The sequence below is a fragment of the Mustelus asterias genome, chromosome 9 (assembly GCF_964213995.1).
Source record: "Mustelus asterias chromosome 9, sMusAst1.hap1.1, whole genome shotgun sequence".
NCBI classification, from domain to species: domain Eukaryota; kingdom Metazoa; phylum Chordata; class Chondrichthyes; order Carcharhiniformes; family Triakidae; genus Mustelus; species Mustelus asterias.
This window is the reverse complement of record NC_135809.1, coordinates 56,959,586-56,982,271: the sequence shown is the minus strand read 5'-3', so window position 1 is coordinate 56,982,271 and position 22,686 is coordinate 56,959,586. Positions and strand designations below refer to the sequence as shown.

The following is a 22,686-nucleotide window of genomic DNA, read 5'->3' as shown; positions in this document are numbered from 1 at the left end:
TTTAGCATGGCCAATCAACCTAACCCGCACATCTTTGGACAGTGGGAGGAAACCAGAACACATGGAGGAAACCCACACACATGGGGAGAATGTGCAAACTCCATGCAGACAGTCACCCAAGGACGGAATTGAACCTGGGTCCCTGGTGCTGTGAGGCAGCAGTGTTAACCACTGTGCCACCATGCCGCCCTAGAATTTGTTTTTATTCTGTGGCTTCAGGCCTTTCTCATAGCATTCCCTACCTAAGCCCCCACCACCTCTCTTTCCTATTTTAAGACCATGATGTCTCAGTAGTAATGCATTCACCTTTGAACCAGTAAGTTGTAGGTTTGAGCATGGCTTCAGGGACTTGAGCACATAGTCTCGGCTGCTGCTCCATTTCAGTACTGAGGGAGTGCTGCACTGTTTTTCAGATGAGACATTAAACCAAGGTCTATAGAATCCTTTTGATTTGATTTATTATTGTCACATGTATTAGTATACAGTGAAAAGTATTGTTTCTTGCGTGCTGTACAGACAAGGCATACCATTCATAGAGTACATGAAGGAGTAGGAAAGAAGATAGTGCAGAATGTACTGTTACAGTGATAGCTAGGGTGTAGAGAAAGATCAACTTAATATATGGTAGATCCATTCAAAAGTCTGATGGCAGTAGGGAAGAAGCTGTTCTTGAGTCGGTTGGGACGTGACCTCAGACTTTTGTATCTTTTTCCCAATGGAAGAAGGTGGAAGAGAGAATGTCCGGGGTGCGTGGGGTCCTTGATTATGCTGGCTGCTTTTCCGGGGCCGCAGGAAGTGTAGACAGAGTCAATGGATGGGAGGCTGGTTTGCGTGATGGACTGGGCTACATTCACAACCCTTTGTAGTTTCTTGCAGTCTTGGTTAGAGCAGGAGCCATACCAAGCTGTGATACAGCCAGAAAGGATGCTTTCTATGGTGCATTTGTAAATTGCTCCCAAAAATTCTAAGTCCCTAATTCGCGTGAAAACTGGAGTAACTCCCACTGGTTTTATTAGTGGGATTTTCTGATAGAATCTCCCACAGTCTGAGCACTGCAGAGTGCCCAAGCAGGATTCCCTCTGAACATCTGGTGGTGGAGCCTATTCCCACTGAAGAGACCAGCAGCATAGCGCTGAGCAGGCCACTGCGCATGTGCCGAATTGTCAGCGTGGAGATAGGTGCAAGCACAGTAGCCCCGCATTGCCAGCCTCCCGAACGCTGGCCAGCCCAATCGCTAGCCAGCCCTGTGACTCCCCATCGCTGCCCCCCTGACTCTGCCACCCCCCGATTGCTGGTCTCCCGGATTTTTGGCACTGAGCTGATGACGCTCAAAACCTTTGCCGTGGAGACCCAGGCGCCCAGCGGGAAGCCCGCGAAACGGCTTCCGCTGATGTCTCCTGGCTTGCTGCGCTGCTAGAGCAGTAAAAAGTCTAACAACACCAGGTTAAAGTCCAACCTGGTGTTGTTAGACTTCTTGCTGTGTTTACCCCAGTCCAACGCCGCATCTCCACATCATCACTGCTAGAGCAGCACAGAGGATTGGGAGAATCCCCCCCCCCCCCACCCGTTAAGTATCCGAGCTGCCACCTATTTATACATGCTCCAAGTACTTCAATAAACAATGCCCTTCATCTATTTTTCCAAACAATATAATTAACATAACATTAACACTGGCTCCCCTTATTCCCTTATTACAATAGCAAAACATCTTAAAAGAATGTCATTGTTTTATGGTGTACAGCACTGTTACACAAAGCGTTATCTATCCTTTGAAGTGGTTCCAAATAGAGACTGATGCAGTATATTGGCACACATTGTTGAAAAGTGAAACTGAATATTTGGTGGGATAATATCTTGCATGAATTTTATTTTTTGAAGCCTTTGCCTCCAGTGCTATCTGCTGAAAGGTAAACACGCATCTCACTGTCTGCTTTCAGATTACCAGCGGCTAATGACGGTGGCTGAAGGAATCACAACGCTCCTCTTCCCTTTCCAGTGGCAGCATGTCTACGTTCCCATTCTCCCGGCCTCCCTGCTGCATTTTCTCGATGCGCCAGTTCCGTACCTGATGGGGCTGCAATCCAAGGAGCCCAATGACCGCTCCAAGCTGGAGCTGCCGCAAGAGGTAAGAATGAGAGTCCATTCCAGACGGTGCCTCCACTCCGTAAGTAGACAAGCACATTGTCTGTTGGGATTAGTGCACCCAATTTGACATTGCAAGTAGAGGGGACTTAACAAGGAAACAGGTAGGGTGGATAAGAGCAGGGACGGAATTCTCCTCTCTTCCCAACCCACAGTGAGTTTTCCTGTGGCAGAGGTGGCTCGCCATCGGCTGCTGGTGGGGATCTTCCAGTCTCATTAAGTCAGTAATGGTTTATATTCCTTTCCCTTGCTGCCGTTGGTAAACCCGCAGTGGGTTTCGACTTCCAATCCCACCAATGGAAAGTGTTGGGGAATGCTGCCCCAGGTCTCTGAACTTGTTGGGGGCAGTGGTTAGGTGGGTGGTGGGACTGCAATGAGAAGCTGACAGGGTTAATAAACTGGAAGGACTTGTATGTTCCTCGCTGTCTGCTGTCTGCTCCAGTCTGTTTAATGTTTGACATCAATGAGCTCTTTATTTCTCAGCTGAGCAACAGCCATTCTCACAAAGACATGAGAAATCCAGCAGAATTTGGCTCCTCGGCCTACTTAGCGCACCATTCAACAAGTTCCTATTAGCTGCACCTTTGCGCACTATCGCTAAATCCCTTGAACCTCATTGTTTCCAAACATTTATTAACCCCTGTCTTGAGCTTATCAATGACTGAGGCATCCACAACTCGTATGGCAGAGAATTCCAAAGGTTCATAGCCCTTTGACTGAAGAAATTTCTCCTCATCTGAGTCCTAGATAGCTGACCCACACATTCTGAGATGTGATTCTCCCCATGAGCTCTTAGCTCCCAAACCAGGAGAAACATCCTCGCAGAGTCTACCCTCACCTTGTCTGCCATAGAATAGAATCCTAGAATCCCTATGATGCAGAAGGCCATTCAGTCCATCGAGCCGGCACCTACAACAATTCCACCCTTGCCCTATCCCCATAACTCCACATATTTATCCTACTAATCCCCCTGACATCCCCCTAACACTAAGGAGCAATTTAGCATGGCTAATCAACCAGAGACCCGCACATGTTTGGACTGTGGGAGTACCGGAGTACCCAGAGGAAACCCACTCCAACATGGGGGAAACCATATGACATAGGAGCAGAATTAGGCCACTCGGCCCATCGAGTCTGCTCCACCATTCAATCATGGCTGATTTTTTTCTCATCCCCATTCTCCTACCTTTTCCCCATAACCCCTGATCCCCTTATTAATCAAGAACCTATGTGTCTCTGTCTTAAAGACACTCAATGACCTGGCCTCCACAGCCTTCTGCGGCAAAGAGTTCCACAGATTCACCACTCTCTGGCTGAAGAAATTCTTCCTCATCTCTGTTTTAAAGGATCGTCCCTTTAGCCTGAGCTTGTGCCCTCTGGTTCTAGTTTTTCCTACTAGTGGAAACATCCTCTCCATGCCCACTCTATCCAGGCCTCGCAGTATCCTGTAAGTTTCAATAAGATCCCCCCTCATCCTTCTAAACTCCAATGAGTACAGACCCAGAGTTCTCAACCATTCCTCATACAACAAGCTCTTCATTCCAGGGATCATTCTTGTGAACCTCCTCTGGACCCTTTCCAAAGCCAGCACATCCTTCCTTAGATATGGGGCCCAAAACTGCTCACAATACTCCAAATGGGGTCTGACCAGAGCTTTATACAGCCTCAGAATTACATCCCTTCTCTTGTATTCTAGCCCTCTCAACATGAATGCTAACATTGCATTTGCCTTCCTAACTGCCAACTGAACCTGCACGTTAACCTTAAGAGAATCTTGAACAATGACTCCCAAATCCCTTTGTGCTTCTGATTTCCTAAGCATTTTCCCATTTAGAAAATAGTCTATGCCTCCATTCCTCCTTCCAAAGTGCACAACCTCACACTTTTCCACATTGTATTCCATTTGCCACTTCTTTGCCCACTCTCCTAACCTGAACAAGTCCTTCTGCAGCCCCCTGCTTCCTCAATACTATCAGTCCCTCTACATATCTTTGTATCATCTGCAAACTTAGCAACAGTGCCTTCAGTTCCTTCCTCCAAATCGTTAATGTATATTGTGAAAAGTTGTGGTCCCAGCACTGACCCCTGAGGCACACCACGAGTCACCGGCTGCGATCCTGAGAAAGACCCCTTTATCCCCACTCTCTGCCTTCTGCCAGTCAACCAATCCTCTATCCACGCTAGGATCTTACCCTTAACACCATGGGCACTTAACTTATTTAATAGTCTCCTATGCGGCACCTTGTCAAATGCCTTCTGAAAATCTAAATAAATCACATCCACTGGTTCTCCTTTATCTAACTTCTTTGTTACCTCCTCAAAGAACTCCAACAGATTTGTCAGACATGACCTCCCCTTGACAAAGCCGTGCTGACTCAGTCCTACTTTATCATGCACTTCCATGTACTCTGCGATCTCATCTTTAATAATGGACTCCAAATTTTGCCAATGACCGAAGACAGGCTAACAGGCCTATAATTTCTCATCTGCTGCCTCCCTCCCTTCTTAAACAGCAGTGTTACATCGCTACTTTCCAGTCCTCTGGGACCCTCCCTGCCTCCAGTGATTCCTGAAAGATCACCACCAATGCCTCCACAATTTCCTCAGCTATCTCTTTTAGAACCCTGGGGTGTAGTCCAACCAGTCCAACTGTAGGGTTTCTATGATTTCTATGATTTCAGACCTTTCAGTTTCCCCAGAGCCTTCTCCTTAGTAATGGCCACTACACTCACTTTGCCCCCTGGCTCTCCTGGAGCTCTGGCATCCCACTGGTGTCTTCCACCGTGAAGACTGATGCAAAGTAACTATTCAATTCCTCTGCCATTGCTTTGTTTCCTATTATTACTTCTCCAGCCTCATTTTCCAGTGGTCCAATGGCTATTTTTGCCCCTCTCTTATTTTTTATATATTGAAAAAACTCTATCTTCTTTTATATTACTAGCTTGCTTTACACTTTTATTTCATCTTCTCCTCCCTTATTGCTTTTTTAGTTGTCCTCTGCTCGCTTTTAAAGGCTTCCCAATCCTCTGGCTTCCCAATAATCCTTGCCACTTTGTATTCTTTTTCTTTTGCTTTTATGCTGTCCTTGACTTCCCTCGTCAGCCGTGAATGCCTTGTCCTCCCCTTAGCATGTTTCCTCCTCCTTGGGATGAATTTCAGTTGTGCCTCCCGAATAACTCAAAAACTCCTGCCATTGCTGTTCCACTGTCTTCTCTGCTAGTCTTCCTTTCCAATCAACTCTGGCCAGCTCCTCCCTCATGTCTTTGTAATTACCTTTATTTAATTGTAATACCGTTACATCTGACTCCAGCTTCCCCCTCTCAAACTGCAGGGTAAATTCTATCATATTGTGGTCACTGCTCCCTAAGGGTTCCTTCACCTTAAGCTCCCTAGTCAAGTCTGCCTCATTATACATCACCAAATCCAGAATTGCCTGTTCCCCAGTAGGCTCTGTCACAAGCTGCTCCAAAACACCATCTCTTAGACATTCCACAAATTCCTTGTCTTGGGATCCACTACCTACCTGATTTTCCCAGTCCACCTGCATATTGAAGTCCCCCATGATTATTGTAACATTGCCTTTTTTATTTGCCTTTTCTATCTTCTGATTTATTTTCTGTCCCACATCCTGACTACTGCTAGGGGGCCTGTACATAACTCCCATTAGGGTCTTTTTACCTTTGCGATTCCTCAACTCTACCCACAGGGATTCTATGCCTTCTGATCCTATGTTGCTTCTTGCTATCGATTTAACTTCATTCCTTACTAACAATGCAACCCCGCCCCCTTTGCCCATCTGCCTGTCCTTCCGATAGGACACACATCTTTGGATATTTAGATCCCAGCCCTGATTTCCTTGCAGCCACTTCTCTGTGATGCCCACAACATCGTATCGGCCAATTTCAACGTGTGCAACAAGCTCATTCACCTTGTTCTGTATACCGTACACATTTAGGTCCAACACTCTCAGTCCTGCATTGACCACCTCCCTTCTCATACTTGTCACCTTTTTTGCTCTGCCTGAGGTTAGATTCCTGCCACCTCCTATACTCTCTGTTCTATTACGTGGTCTGGAAACTTTACTAACCTCTCCTGAGCCCTCAGCTCCATTAACCTGTACTTTTACCCTCTCCTTTAACTTTTGATTTTCTAATTCTCCATAGAACTGAACCCTCCCTCCCTCCTATTTAGTTTATAGCCCAATCTACAATCCTAGTTACACGATTCGCCAGGACTCTGATCCCAGCACGATTCAGATGAAGACCATCTCATCGGAACAGGTTCCCTCTTCCCCAATACTGGTGCCAATGTCCCATGAATTCAAACCCATTCCTCCCACACCAATCTTTGAGCCACGTGACTCTTTGAGGAACGTGGAAACTCCACACAGTGACCCAAGCCGGGAATCGAACTCAGGTCCCTGGCGCTGTGAGGCAGCAGTGCTAACCACTGTGCCACTGTGCTGCCATGGCTCAGCCATTGATGTTGCTCCTATCACTGAGTCAGCAGGTTATTGACTCAAGTCTCACTCCAGGACCTCAGCACAATAATCGAGGCTGATATTCTGGCACAGTAAAGAGTTAGTGCTGTACTGTCAGAAGTGCCATCTTTCAGATCATATGTTAAACAGATGTCCCTCTCAAATGGACGTTAAAGATCCTGCAGCACTATTTTGAAGGAGTCTGATGTCCTGGCCAATATTTATTCCTCAATCAACATCACAAATAAAAGGTTATTTACACATTATCATATTGCCGATTGTGGGAGCTTGATTGCGCACGTTTCAACAGTGACGAGAGCTGGAATTCTCCTCCCTTATGGCTGGTATACCAGCCTCTGGCTGGTATTCTCCAGTCCCACTGCAGTGAATGGAGTTTTGGCTGAATGCCAAATTTTCCATTCTCGGTGGCAGCGGTAGTGGTGCGTGCGAAACCAGAGAATCCCGGCGTATGTTTCAGAAATACTTACTTGGCTGTAAAGTGACATCCTGTGGTTGTGAGGGGTACTTAAAAATTGCAAATCTTTTTTGCCCTGTCAAGCCGACTGGGGACTTTATTTATCGTCTCTCACACTGCTGCTGACTGAAGCTTTCTTTGAGCATTTATCAACAGCCAGTTTATTGGTTTCCTGCACAGTATTTGAACAGTGACCAGACAAAGGGGGAAAGCTTCTCTCTTTTATCCTTTACACAAGACTTTCTACAACCCCTTACTTGACTTTGTCACCAAACAGGAGGAGGAAGTAACAGATTCTGGATCTCCACACACCATCCACAGCAAAGAGGTTACCTGTTTAACAAAGAGTTAAAGAAAACTGGGATACACTCGCCCCACTCCCCCCCCCAAATCTCTGTTCAAAGAAAAGTGGTGACCAGAAATGTTCAAGATTGAGATTGATAGATTTTAGTTGGGTAAGGATATCAAGGAATATGGATCAAAATGCAATTAAAAGAAGTTGAGGTCACAGAGTTGCCATGTTCTTATTAAATGGCCTGCTCCTGTTTCTGTTGGAATCATAGAATCCCTACAGTACAGAAGGAAGCCATTTGGCCCATCCAGTCTGCACTGACTGTTGGGGGGATTGATATGCTCAAAGTTCTGGTTGGTGATGGATTCCTCCAAGGCTTTCTAGCACAGACTGGCAAAACAAAGGGAGCTGAGTTCAAAGATTGACGGTGGGCATTGGATCATGTTTGGAAGGTTTTCCATGGAATCCACCACCTGCCTCTTCAGTGCATGACCAGCCTTTCGGTGTCCAATATTCATGTGGTAGGGGACGTATTTATTGTATCTAAAGTGTGCTGAAAGGTTGTGCCAATGCACATCAAGTGAACGGTTTAATTCAAGTGATAATAAAATGCTCTGTGTTGCTCGGCAATCTTGTCAGGTTTGTCACTGACGAGTCAGAGGGTTTGCATGTTTGCTCTATTTTAATAGCTGACATGAGAAGTATTTAAAGTAGCTTCATTTATGCTGTTTTCCTGGAGTGTTAACCCTTTAGTTAAATTTACTGCACCTAAAAACCTGTGCGTCTGGGACACAATGGGCGGGGATCTACAACCTCACTCGAGCAACACCGGATATTCCCGTCCGAGGTCAACAAATATTTCCGTTGTCCGCCTCGCGCCTGCTCCGATTCCACGGCGGGCAGCATGGTAGAATTCCGGCAAATGGATCTCCCAATGGCATAGAGCACTGAATTCCTATTTGTTTCCCATTGTACAAGCCCAGAGTGCATTTCTGGTCAAGGCATTGGTACCTTGACCAGGTGTTTAACAGCAAGAGTAATACATACAGTGTGGCCGATGCAACAGTCCAGAATCTCATCCTTGTGAATTGGGCCATTTCCTACCTCCTGCCTGCTGTACCCACTCATGCTGTTTTCCTGACATGGTGACAGTAGACAGGCTGGAATCTTTGTTCTTTACAGCAGTAGTTTCTCTGTCTGTTTTCTCTTGTATCCCCTGCTGCAGAACTTCCTTGTGTCTGCTGGCCACCGGAAGCAGGCCTAATTGGGAATGGAAGCACTGGGCCAGAAGGTTAGAAAGCCTGGCTCCATTACTGGGACATGGGCCCAGTTCTATGAATGAGAGTGAGGGACCTTAGCCCTCTAAGCGCATGGCTTGAACATATTACTTCTGCTTGCTAAGAAGGGGCATATGAATCACTGATAGCGAGCGTAAATGAGCTCAGTCCCAGCAGTTGAATCAAATACCATGTTCTTTCCATTGTTCATAATAAGCAGAGTATAGACTGCATTCAGCCCGTGTTTGCAGAACTCAAAACAAAACGTTCACTGTTAGATGTGATTCTATGATTGAACAGCACCTGCTGAACAATCCTGAGTGTGTAAAAAGCTGTACCAAAAACCAATTTAAGATAATCAGTTGAGCTAATGATGTGGCTTATTTACTCTTGCTAGAAGTGACATACGTTCATATGCACGATTCATGAGTGTGATGGAATGCTCTTCACCTGCCTGGATGAGTGAGGCTCCATAAACACTCAAGGAGCTTGACCCCATCCAAGACAAAATAGCCCGTGTCCTCCAACACACTAAACACTCAGTTGATCCACTGTGACTGTCGTACTTAGCTCCTGCTAAACCTGCGGCCTCCACCAACTCGAACACAGCAGACGCATGGGAATGTCAGCACCTGCAAGTTCCCTTCCAAGTCGCACAGCATAATGACTTGGAATTACATCATGGTGCCTTCATCGTCACTAGGTCCGAGTCATGTAACTCTCTTCCGAGCAGTGTGGTGAGTGCAGTGGCACCGCACAGACTGCAGCAGTTCAAGGAGGCAGATCTCCAGCTGTTCCTCAAGGGTATTTAGGGATAGGAAATAAATGTTGGCCTTGCCAGCGAAGCCCATCTTCTGACAATAAATAAAATAGTGATGTTCACCATGGGGCGGGATTGTGATCTGCAGGATTTTATACAATGGGAGCGAATGGAAAGGGGTTTTACACTCAGCCGCAGATATAAATACACAGAAATATAAAATGGAGAAATGTTAAGATGTCCAGTGAGTAAAAACCTCTTCACCCAGAGGGTGGGAGTTGTCTGGAATTCGCTGCCTGGTTACGCAGAAACTTTCGACTCATTTGAAAAGTACCTGGACCTGCATCTGAGGGGCTGTAACCTGCAAAGCTACAAAGCAGGCACAGGAAAGTGGGATTAGGATGAGTGGCTAGAGTTTTTTGGGGCTGTCACAGACAGGTTGGGCTGAATGGCCTTTTTCGGCGTTGTGAAGTTTCTATGCTTCAGTGCTCAGCTCCCAAACTATCTGCAACATGATGACCTCAAGGACCTTCTGGAATGCTGTTAGAAAGGCTACAGGGCTGCTTAATGACCCACTCATTCAAATGAAATGAGAGCACATCAGCTTTATTCGGGAGTCTGGAGAGCTTCCTTATATAAAGCTCTATAGCAAGTGACCCAGTTAATGTCAACCTTGAGTCTCTTAGCTGCCTAAAACAGCTACATTTCTAACCTGGATAGCACAAGGATTGCAGCAAAAAATAGCTGTCTATTTTTGCAGAAAGTACAGCAGGCCCTGAGTTATCCTTTAAATTCTTGTACCTCACATCCAGTTTCCACATCAATCCTTCAGCTACGTAATCACTTTTAACCAATATCAGCTTTTAATTTCTAGATAAAGAAAGTAAAGGGATAGACAGGGTAGGTGCAGGTAAGATGATTCCCCTGGTTGGAGAGTCTCAAACCAGGGGACATAATTTCATAATAAGGAGAAAGCCACTTAGGATGGAGATGAGGAGAAATTTCTTTACTCGGAGTGTTGTGAGTCTTTGGAATTCTGAATCCCAGAGGGCTATGAAAGCTCAGTCATTGGCTGTTCACACAGGTAAGATCTATCAGTCCCGCTGACGGCGCATCGCCAGCGCGGTTTTCCAGCAGCCAGGGGTGCATTCACCGGGAAACTCAGTTGACAACGGCAGGACCAGATGATCCTGCCGTCAGCCAATGGCGGGCTGCCTCCACTGCAGCGAAACACACAGCGGAAAATCTCGCCCTTGAGTATTTTTAAAGCAGAGATTGACAGATTTCTAAATGCCAATGATGTGAAGGGATGTGGGGTTAGGGGGGAACAGGCACTGAAGTGGACGATCAGCCATGATCATATTGAATGGTGGAGCAGGTTTGATGGGCTGAATGGCCTACTCTTTCCCCCATGTTCTTATTATTTCGTAAGCAATTTGAATCTTGCCGATTGCTTTGAACTTGCGCCATTGTTGGATGCTTGTTTCATTGCAGTGCAGACTTAGCCAGTGGCAGCCTCAACTCAAATCCAATTTACTCATTTTTCAGATGCCAAGTTCAAATGAAAATGTCTTTTGAACCTGTGTGTCTTTGAAAGAGGCAGTAAGAGAGTTATCCTTCAAATCTCTGAGAAGTAAATATAATTTTGTCCACTGCACAGATCCATTGAGTTAATCGGGCAATGAGAGGTTTTAAATTAAATTGTTTGAGACCAGCCTGATAATACAGTAACTGTAGGGCTTATACAGCTTAATTTCCAGAAATAGGTCGCCTTATAATTTCACCTGATAAGTTGCAGTCAATTCAACAGACTTATGAAAATTTTCACCGATCAGTTGGATCGTTTTTTTTTCGACTGAAAATTAAAGAGACAATTAATTGTGTGAAATTGGAGCAAAAGTCCAATATTCTGCAGATGAATGCTGGATTTAATGCATTCAACCTGTCATTTGCTTATCTAAAACATGGTGTGTTTACCTGGAACTCCAGTTGTATTATAGCTTGGGCAGTTCACACACTAACACTGAGCGGTATTCTGGAAGGGATCTAACAACTGTGCCTATCTATAGTCAACAATCACAGGCTCCCGGAGTATCAGAGAATGTTCCAACACAGAAAAAGGTTAATGTGTGCACACCAGATGTTTGGAACAGCTATGCAATAAGTCCCATTCCTTGCTCTTTCATCATAGCCATGAAAAGTCATCCTCTTTGAGTTAAAAGGTCCGACTCGCAGATATTGGTCTATGGGTGTTTTTTATTTGATTATTTTGTTAGATGTGGGCATTGCCAACGAGGATAACATTTATTGCCCATCTCTAATTGCCCTGAAGAAGGTGGCGCTGAGCCGCTGCCTTGAACCGCTGCAGACAATGTTGTGTAGGTATGCCCACAGGAAGGGAAATGCAGGATTTTGACTCAGCACAAATGAAGGAACCGCGATATATTTCCAAGTCAGGATGGTGAGTGACTTGGAGACAATATCTAGATGGTGGTGTTCCCATGTGTCTGTTACCCTTATCCTTCTAGATAGTGGTTGCAGGTTTTGAAGGTGCTGCCTAAAAAGCCTTGGTGAGTTGCTGCATCTTGTCGATGGTACACAGTGCTGCCACTGTGTCCTGGTGGTAGAGGGAGTGAACGTTTAATGTGGTTTATGTGGTGCCAATCAAGTGGCTGCTTTGTCCTGGATGGTGTCAAGCTTTCTGAGTGTTGTTGGAGTTGCACTCATCTGGACAAGTAGACAGGATTCCATCATACTCCTGCCTTGAACCACTACAGTCCATGTGATGTAGGCATGCCCACAGTGCTGTTAGAGAGGGAGTGCCAAATTTTGATCCAGTGACAATGAAGGAACGACAATATGGGTTCCAGGTCAGGATGGTGAGTCACTTGGAGGGGAACTTGCAGGTGGTGGTGTTCCTGTGTGCTAACTACCCTTGTCCTTCTAGGCAGTAGAGGTTGTAGCTTTGGGAGAGTCTATTCAAGTAGCCTTGGTGAGTTGCTGCAGTGCATCTTTTTTTTATACTTTTCCAATTCAATCAAATCAAATCCAATTCAAAGTCTCAACAAGTTGAGACATTTCAGACCCAGGCTGATAAGACAGGGCGAGCGACCAAAATCACCCTGTCCTGGGCCTCATCTACATGAGCCAAGCTGATTGGAGAAGGGGGAGGTTCCTCCTCCAAGACTTGGGCTCATTTGCATCTTAGCCAAAAGGCCGAGATGCCGCTTTTAAAAATTGCTTCATATGAAACATATGAAGCTTCAGTGCAACCCAATGACCCCAACCAAGTGCAGGCGATCCATACCACACTTGATCTTAGCACGGTGGGTGGGCTTTACTGCTTTACTTGGAGTTAAGTTGTGGCAGGAGGGAGACAAAAGAAACACTTTATGGATGTCCTCAAAGCATCCCTGAAGAGATCGACACTCCCTACTGGCTGTCCTTGATTTGTGACGGACCAAAATGGAGAAGGTTAATTTGGGACTAAGGCAATAGACACATCGAGAGACTTCATCAGGAGTGTGTTGAGGTGAAGTTGAGGCATCAGAGTGCAAAAACCTTCAAACAACACATCTACCCAACCCCTCCAGCTCCACCTGCCCCACATGTGGCAGAGTGTGCAGACCATGAGGGCCATTCTCCCAAAGAAATTCTAAGTGTTGAATTTGCGTAAAAATTGGAGTAAATCCCGCTGATTTTTTTCAGTGGGATTTTCAAAATGAATCTTCCACACTCTGTGCACTGCAGAGTGCCTCAGCGTGATTCACTCCCCAAAAATCTGTGGGCGGGGTCTATTCCAGCTGAAGAGGCCGGCAGCATAGCGCTGAGCGGGCCACTGTGTATGCGCTGATCTGTCCGTGCCAAGATCAGCACTGCCGGCCTCCCGATCGCTGGCCAGCCCCACGAACCCACATCACTGCCTATCCTAGCCTCTGACCTGCTCTTGTAGCCATTGTGTTTATGTGATGAGTCCAGTGGAGTTTCTGATCAATGGTAATTCCAAGGATGTTGACAGTGGGAGATTCAGTGATGGTAACACCATTGAATGTCAATGGGGGTGGTTAGAGTGTCTCTTATGATGGTCATTGCCTGAATGTTGAATATGGCAAGTTTGCCAATGACTCTTAAATTAAGGAGGCACAGTGAAATGTACAGATGAAAACAGGATTTTACAAAGGGAAATGGACTGAGTGAGTGGGGAAATCGACGGAAAGTGGATTTCAATGTGGGGAAGTGCGAGGTCATCCACTCTAGATCCCAGAAAGACAAATGAACGATGTGAGAATGCAGAGGAGCACTAGGATAGAGGTGCCCCACAGCCAGGTTATTAAAAGCTGATGGACAGGTAAAATGAATTAGGAAGGTGGATAGAATGTTGACCTTTCTCTCAAGGAGTTGGAATGAATAAGGAAGGAAATTGTGCTTCACTTGTACTTTTTGTAAATGCTCATTCGAGTAAAGATGCTGCTTGGAAACATTAAAATCACAACTAGATCGATGTAAATCTCTTCTGATTTCAATTTAACTGGATAGGGACAGTTAATCAAAAAGACAACATTTCCTTTAAAGTGTGCCTCTGAACATGTTTTTGAGGTGCAGCCACTGTTATAATTAGGAATTGCAGCAGTCAATTTGTGCACAGCAAACTCCCAGAGACAATGATGAGATAATGGCCTGTTGTAGGTGTTGGTGGAGGGAGAAAACACGGCCAGGGGAGTTGGAGAACTGCCCTGCTCGTCTTTAAATAGCGTCCTAGAATTTTCAACGTCCATCTGACAGAAGAAGCCTTACGGCAGGATTTTGCGACTGTTTTCACCGGCAGGATCTTCCAGTCCCCCTACCGCGGGTTCCCCAGGGTGGAGGGTGTTAACAGTGGAAACCCCGTCAATAGCACCCGGACCGCAACATCCCACCACTGGCCAATGATGGGCCACCTCCACCCCCTTCAAAACTTGCTACAGGATGCGGGGCTGAAAAATGCCCCCCCTGAGTTTAATGTTTCATCTGAAAGACCGTATCCCCGACAGGGTTGCACTCAGTACTGAACTGGGTTGTTCAGCCTAGATTAATCTGCTCAAGTTCCAGGAGTGGGGCTTGAACCAGTGACTTTCTTGCACAGAGACGAGTGCGCTATCACTGAGCTAAAGGAGGACAGGAGAGTGCAGTGTCACAATGTGTAAGGCAAATGTGGTGTGTGATTGATAGGTCATTGAGCTGGACAATTAGAGCTTGGACACTGGATTGATTTAGGGCCTTCTGACGGGATGAGGATAAATGGACCTTTCTTCATCTGAACTTGTCGAGAATAACTAAAAGAAATAAAATCATTGATAAACCCCTCTGTCAGAACATCACAAAATGGTATACAGTCTTATTGAATCACTGTAACTCTCCCCCCTCCACAGCAAGGAATTGTCAGGTCTTGTATTGAATTCTTACTGATGGACACATTCACTGTGCAGTACACAGTGTGTGTCCTTCAGCGTGTACTCAATGCAGTAAAGAGTGTGTGTCCTTCAGATTGTATGATGTTGTACGCAGTGTGTCCTTCAGTAATATCGAATGCAAATACACAGTGTGTATGTGCCCTTTATACTCAATGCTTTGTATCCTTCAGTCATATTGAATGCAGTATGTGTGCCCTTCACAATGTACTCAATACAGTAAAGAATGTATGTCCTTCAGACAGTGTGCTAAGTCCTCTAGGATGCAATACGCAGTGTGACTCCTTCATTATGTACTCATTACTATACCCTGTGTACATGCCCTTCAGTAATGTCAAATGCTTTAGGCAGTTGTGTGTGTTCTTCAATATGTATTTACTGCAGTACACAGTGTCCCAATTTGCAGCCTTACGTCCCCCTCCGCGATGTAGCAGGACTATGGATGTGAAGTGAGACTGACAGCAGACATAGCTGTGATGCTGGCTGCAGTCAGAACGTTTTAGTACCAGATCAGTTGTGAAGATTAGCCACCGTGGGTAAAGTGGTACAAAGCTGTTGACACCTCAGAAACAGCAAGAGTGGCTCTGCGCCTGAGACGAGCAGTGAATATGAAAGAAGATGCCCTTATTTTTTATCAGGTTTCCAAAATTCTTGCATAAGCTTTACAGTGTTGTGGAAGACTACATAAAGGGGCCACCCATGACTTAGAGCTGCTCTGACATTGAGGCTAATAACCGGCATTAAAATGGGTGACCTATAAGGAATGACTAAATAGGCTTGAAAAAGGGGGACTTTCAAGCATTAGGGTCGCAGATCAGAACCCCAAAGTATATTTGAAGCTAAACTAGATCCCAACAATTTTTCTATTTTTGTATAAATATGAGGAAAGGATGCTTCGCTCCAGGAGTAATTTCACTGACAAATTAGGGATTTTAAAAAATCAAAACAAACTTTAGTCATAACACAGTTTAAGCATAACTCTAACAAAATGAAGCCATTTAACTCTTAATAGTTGAACAATCTTTAAACATAAAAATAAATTACTCTAATTTCTAACTTATCACGATTTCAATTCCAAATAAGCAGCATTTTTCCTATAGATTTAAAACCCACTTTAAATATAGTTAGCAAACCCAAGCACAGTTGCTATAAATGCGTATAGAAAATCTTGGACTTGTCAGAGAGACTTTGTGGCGAGAGCAGCATGCAGACCTTTGTCTTTTCACAGTTCCAGCCAGCAAATGAACTCTAAACTGAAACAGAAAGCTGTTTCTCTGCTATTAACCTAGTTCCTCCCATTAACCATATCATCACACAGCCCTGTATACCTAAACAAAACTTTCAATTCCTTTAATTAAAAAAACAGGGGAAATTCCCATTTAAAATAACAGTCCATTCGCCATATCTTAGTAAACATGACATGGCTAAAATGAGTAATTTTCTTGCTGTCCCAGCATCTGAGCTGTATTCCCTCCAGACATACTGACTACCTATTGAAAAAACTGAACTTCAAGCATTCTACAGAAATGTAAAATATATCAATAACACAGTATCATCACACTGGAGGTCTATAAAGAATTTAACTGGGTAGAGAGAGTTAGCCTGAAGTTGAGGAGGGAAGTCTGACATTGTGGCTGTGTTGCAAAATCAAAGACTTATTCCTTTCTTTACAAGTGCTAGATCTTGCAAGGTGAATGGAGGGTGTACTGTGTATAACCTGTGGTATCTTGAGACCACAATAAAGGTAGTTGACTGCATTGTTTAAAAGAATGGTCTGCTTTATATAACAAAATAATGAAATTTAACAATAACAGTAACTCAGCTGAACGGGAGTAACTATGAAACCAGGAGCACTAGTAAAATAGGTCTTGCTTGCAGAACACTCTTGCAGACTGGAAAGCCCTCCAAACCTGCACATACTCAGAACCCTCAACAGACACAAGTAAAACAATTGCATAGGAGAAAATACTTATAGCAACTCAATGACACTCTGTAACTTAATCTTAAGGTTACTGATGTGTTACAAGAGGTAACCATGACATTTACCAAAGCGTCCAATTAACAGTAGATTTTCAATGTATGACTATTTGATCTCCAGTGATTTTGTACACAGCTAGCCAAGAAGTCCAGGTGAAGCAGGAGGGGGAATAAAGGAAGCAGAGGCAAGGGAGGGGAGTTGAAATAAAGGAAGGGGGATGGGGGTAAGGGAAATCAATGGAAGCGGGAAGAGAAAGGGTCAGGCGATATGAGGAAAGGACATAATCTTCCTTCCCCTCCCAACACTAAATTAAAAAGGCCTCTGCTCCGTGTGTAAGCAGAGGAATGGGGTTAATTGGCTAATGTTTTCAAAGGGTCAGCACAATCCTAACGGGCTGAGTGGCCTCCAGACATACTGTGGAATTTAATAAATATCTCCTAGAGAAGGACAGGATATGTATTGTAGTCTGTTCCTGAGGATGGTTGAGTCTGTTCCTTGTTTTCATGCTCTCCGTTCTGTTGCTCGGCATAAATAATCATAAGGAAGAGCAGGGCTACAATTGATGTGTAGTTTAAGTCGTGTGGAATTGATGCTTAATGACATCTCATTCTTTTAAGCTTTATTTTACATAATAAAACAGGCTAGCACTGCCATTTGATGCTCTGATTTTGTTCTCCTTTTATATAAAAACCATTGACTTGTACTCATCCTCATTAAGTCACTAGATTGTATTGATAGCTCAGAAAGCATGTTTTGTTTTGTAATTACCCCTTTTAAAAATTGCTCCTTTATAACCTTTATCTAATTAAGATATTTAAAACCTTGTGTCAGCTCACGCTTCCTAGTCATCACTTTTCGGGTGTTACTCTTTATCTTAACTATATTTCTCAGCTGGCATCTATATTTCAGAACATAGGAAATAGGAGGAGGAGTAGGCCATTCGGCCCCTCAAGTCTGCTCCGCCATTCAACGAGATCATGGCTTATCTCCTACCTCAACACCATTTTCCCGCACTATCCCATAATCCCTTGATATCTACAAATCTATGAATCTGTATCTCGAATATTGAAAATAAGTGAAGGTAAAGTCACCACAGTCCCAGATGAGGGAGAGAGCTGACTAGTGATGATTTGTGTTTGTGTGGAGTTTGTACATTCTCCCCGTTCTGCATGGGTTTCCTCCGGGTTCTCCAGTTTCCTCCCACAGTCCAAAGATGTGCGGATTAGGTTGATTGGCCATGTTAAATTGATCCTAGTGTCGGGAGGGGGTGGGGGGAGGGGGGGAAGGTTAGCAGGGTAAATGTGTGGGGTTATGGGAATAGGGCCTGGGTGGAATTGTGGTCAGTACTGACTTGATGGGCCGAATGGCCTCCTTCTGTACTGAAGTGATTCTATTCTTATATAGATTTAACCTGAGGGTCACCACACTTCAGGCAAGGTTGAGAAGGTGGGCCTTCATGAATAACCTCAACTGGTACGGGAATTGAACCCATGCTGTTGTCATCACTCTGCATCACTAAGCAGTTGTCTAGCCAACTGAACTAAACATTGGTTAACAATGGCTAATATTTACAAGATATAATTATTTCCCCATAAAATAGCACAGATCCTGTTGAAGATGAGACTATCATGTTTTGACTTTGAGGCCTGTAATAAGCCGGGGGCTTGGGTTTGCAGCCCTTCCCAATTGTGGCCCATTCTATCAGGCTAACATCCAACATGTTCTCAGTCCAACCTTGCTGGCCCAAACCGATTCTCATAAAAGCCCACGGTAGTAAGGGGAGGAGTTGTCCTGAGTTACTGAGGGATTGTTAGACAGGATTCCCTATGCTGAATGATGTCCAGCAACGCCTGCTTAAGGGTTTCTAGTTGTGGACATTGAATGAGGGCAGGATTGGGTTTAGCTGTGATGCCGCCACAGTCAAACAGCCTAGTAACATCCCCCACTGAACTCCAAAGAATGGCAGTTTAAGAGATGAGACAAAGGGTGACCAATACCCACTGACTATTGCCTGGGAGAGTTCTTCCTCTCATTGTTCAATTTCGAGGGAACCAAGACTCCTGTGTTTAAAGGCAATCTGTTCAATGCCTTATGCTCCCTGGTAATTTCTGAAAATATTAACTCAACCGTGCCTCTCTCTGACTTCAGCATTATGTGGCCATTTACAGAAACCAATCGAATTACTGCAACACCTCTTAAATCCCTGGAGGCCTTCAATTAAGTCTACAGCCTGGGCCTCTACTGACATTTCTATTTCACTAAAGGGACTATTAACATGGAGTGCGGCCGTTGAACAGGCACAGCACGTTGCTGATAATAGCTATAATTGGATATTCAGCTTTCTCGTTTGCCAGTTTTCTCCCCGTTGTTTCCCGCGGGCATTGAAGACCGTGCTAAGCTGCGTATGGTGGATTCTGCTTTTGGAATCTGTGTTTGAATCCTGTCTCGCATTTCCTGCTGACATTGCTTTGCTTGCAGTGAATTACTTTAAAATGCAGTCATTGCTCATTGGGTCCGATAACGTGGGCACCTCTGGCATGCACCCAATTGGACTTTCCTCATGTATGAGGTTGGCAAACTTGCCGATTTTGAGAGTAGGGCCCCCCCATCAACCTAATCCTCACCTCAAGTACTGCCCGTACACGTTTCAGGCACTGTGGACCAATTGATAGTAAGCACAGTGGCTGACTAGTTTTTCCTCATTGACAGATCTGCGGGCACTGTGCCCAATTGCAGTGTCCCTACTGCCATCTAGAGGAAATTGGGTTGAACCATAGATCGTCCTCATTTGAACGGATCACACAGGACTGTGAGCTTGCCAATTGAGTCAACAAGAGAACTAGCATATGTGTTCCATCTACAGTGATGATGGCACTAGGCTGGTTAAACCGCAAGATGGTAACAGCACATCAGGTGTATATAAAAGTCCTGACTCTTCCTCCATTTGCCAGAGAGAGTCAAAAGCAAACACTTTCTCCGTACTTGTCATTTTCCCAACAGAATCAAGACATTTAGAATGAAGTTGCCTCGGTCATGTAGAAAGGAAGTTACTGGTTTCAGAGACTGGCTCCAAAGTACACATGATGTTGGACCAGCCCAGGGCCAGTATTAGCATAGTTTCAGCATTAGTCTGGCAGTATCACATGACAGTGCATCAGTTCAAGTTGAGAAGATGATCAAGAAGCTGTTCTGCCTTGAAAAAGTAGCTCGGACTTTGCAGCTGCGTTGTGCCACCTCCAAGACACTTCCCGGAACTGGCACACCACAATAAACCCAGGTAACCCCCAGCTGCCAACTCCACCTTGAGCCAGCAGCCTTCCAAATTTGGAATTTGTTTTTTGTGGAATCGATCTTCATGCCACTGAGGAATTCATTTACATTCAAATCTCAGTGTGCCACTCCGATGTGTTCAGGCATGGAAAATGAAATAAGCTACTGTTATTCTTCACCTGGTTGTGTATTTCCAAAAGGTTTTGGGTGGAACTGTTTGTGGCAGCCACTGTTTCAATATGCAGCACTTTGCATTTTAATATCTCTTCCTTAGCGATGATTTTGAGGGGTCTCCAAATTATAGGAAATGTCTCTCTCTTCACACTCCCCTGAATGTGCCTTGTTTACTTTTTCACCTTCACCTTGGAAGGTGCTGTTGCATTGTTAAGTAGTTTGCTCTGACTCGTTTCAAATTGCAAAATTTCCAACCAGTCGAAAGTCGAAAAGTCATACTTTCAAAAATAAAGGAGCAGAGAGCATTGTGACACGGCCCATCACAGGTAAGCTTGTCACATCTGGGGCCTGGCTGATGGGAAGTCACATAATATCTGCGGGCTGTAAGGATTGGTTGTAAAGTGAATCTCAAGCAAGTTCCACAAGGGCATGGGATCACAGTGTGAAACTTGCTCCTCCTTGGCTCTGAACTGATATCTCACTCAGAGAGAGCAAGGGACAGCTTGGTCGAGTGGAGGAGAGGAACGAGCTAAGTGTCCTGCTACGGTTCAGTCTGGTCTAAGGAACATTGGGGAAGAGTAGTTGAAGCCAACTCTTGCTGCTCTGAAATGAGTGAGTGCATTTGTGTATTTATTTCAGTTTTCTGGTATCCGCAGTACTTTGCTTGGTCTTGCTGAGTCTAGATTCTGAAAGGACTTCACCCAATGGAGAACTCTTGATGATTGCAGTGTGTTAAATACAGTCAGCCAGCAATAGACTTGTTAATCTATTGGATAGCGCTGCCGGTCTGCAGAAGCACAACTTCAGTAGTCCTCCCCTGGAAGCAACTAATAAAAGGTCATTTCAGCTTTCATTCAACATCACTTACCTTGTTGAAAGAAAGAAAGCCCAGCTGAGGTGAGTGAGATGGCACTTGGACTATAATGTTGCTTCTGCTGCACTTGGGACAGTAGAGTATGCAATAGATGATTTATACTCACAGTAACAGAGAGCAGTGAGGGTAAAATATAATAATGAAAATGATTTCAGTGGGAGTCCATTGCTCTTTAAATTTAATTCTCGACTATTGAATCATTGAAACTCCAGCTTGAATATTTTTTTAACCTTGATGTACTTCAGGATAATATGTTTCGTTATTGGAAAACGACCAGCTCTGAGGTTTAATTGAGATTTGTTTCCGACACCGTTACTCTTGGGGACAATAAACCGATTGCCTTACGTGATCAGTTGCTGCTCCTGAAATACTTCAATCATTCTGGGAAGGATTTAATGCTGGAGTGCATGGATTTTACCATTTTCAGAGAGGAGGTGACCTGGGGACCAGACGCGATGGCCTTGCCAGTGGGACCAGAGGCCATTGAAGCCCCCTGGTTGGTCGAGGGAGGGATGGGCAGTGCCTCTTGGGCAGTGCCAGCCTGGTACCCAGGCAGTGCCCACCAGCTAAGTGCAGGGCCTAAGGGGAGGGGCCTGAAAGGGAGGCAGGGCATGGGGAGCTGCGTACTCTGCATTGGGGATTCATGGGGCAGCGATCGGCCAGGGGGGCACGATCGGAGGGGAGGTGGTGTAATGTCTGGGGGTTGGGGGATGTGACAATTGCATTATATACTTTTGTACACAGTGCACTTGGAGATTGGGGCGCATGCAAAATAGTGCTCTCTAGCAGTCTGCAGTCAGCTTGCTGGCATGAATAGACTCCGTCCACTCCCCCTATTGGCAAGAAGCACATTTGGAATCTTTTTGTTCTAACTGCTATAAGATAGTGTCTGGGAGTACACCCAAAAATGGGTGCGATTCTCTCCCGTTTTCACATTCGTTTGGCACTTAGAAAAGGTTACAAGCCAAGATAATGCCACCTGGCTTCAGAATTTAACCCTTTGAGCCCCTTGTATCATTTTGCACAGATTTGGATTCCGCCTACCAACAGCTATAGATTGAACTGTACTGGTGATGCACACATAGGCATGTTGGGGAAGAACAGAATGTGGCTCAGTTGTTTGAATAGCTGTCACTCCCAGTCAGAAAAAGACACAAACTGTATGCACCTGGGTGAGGTACTGAAGAGAGTCCTTGTGCCTACTCATCTGAACCCCAGCAAAGACTTGGAGCCTTCCAATAGGAAGGAGCGAAACTGCTTGAAGAATGCAACCCAGACGTTCTATACATTTCCATATGTAAATTTCCATAGGTAGCCCTGGGTGGAGAATATTGCATTATTCTAAGTATCCTTGTTGAGAAAGAAAATACTTGCATTTATCAAACACTTTTCACAACCCGAGGCCTTCACTTTTCTGAGTTGTAATCCCTTTGCTAATTTAGGAAACAAGGCAGCCAAACTGCAGACAGCAGTGGTTCCCAATGCTGTCTAAAGATGTGCGGGTTAGGTTGATTGGC

General features: G+C 44.9%; 1 protein-coding gene across 7 annotated transcripts in view; it reads left to right on the top strand.

Annotated features, from left to right (window-relative positions):
- Positions 1–22,686, top strand: part of LOC144498704 (DENN domain-containing protein 5B) — a 286,461-nt gene that overhangs the window by 179,580 nt on the left and 84,195 nt on the right. For all 7 annotated transcript variants that reach the window (XM_078220239.1, XM_078220238.1, XM_078220237.1 and 4 more), the window contains one exon: positions 1,938–2,125. In XM_078220239.1, coding sequence (XP_078076365.1) covers positions 1,938–2,125 — 188 coding nt within the window. The remainder of the gene's footprint in view (positions 1–1,937; positions 2,126–22,686) is intronic.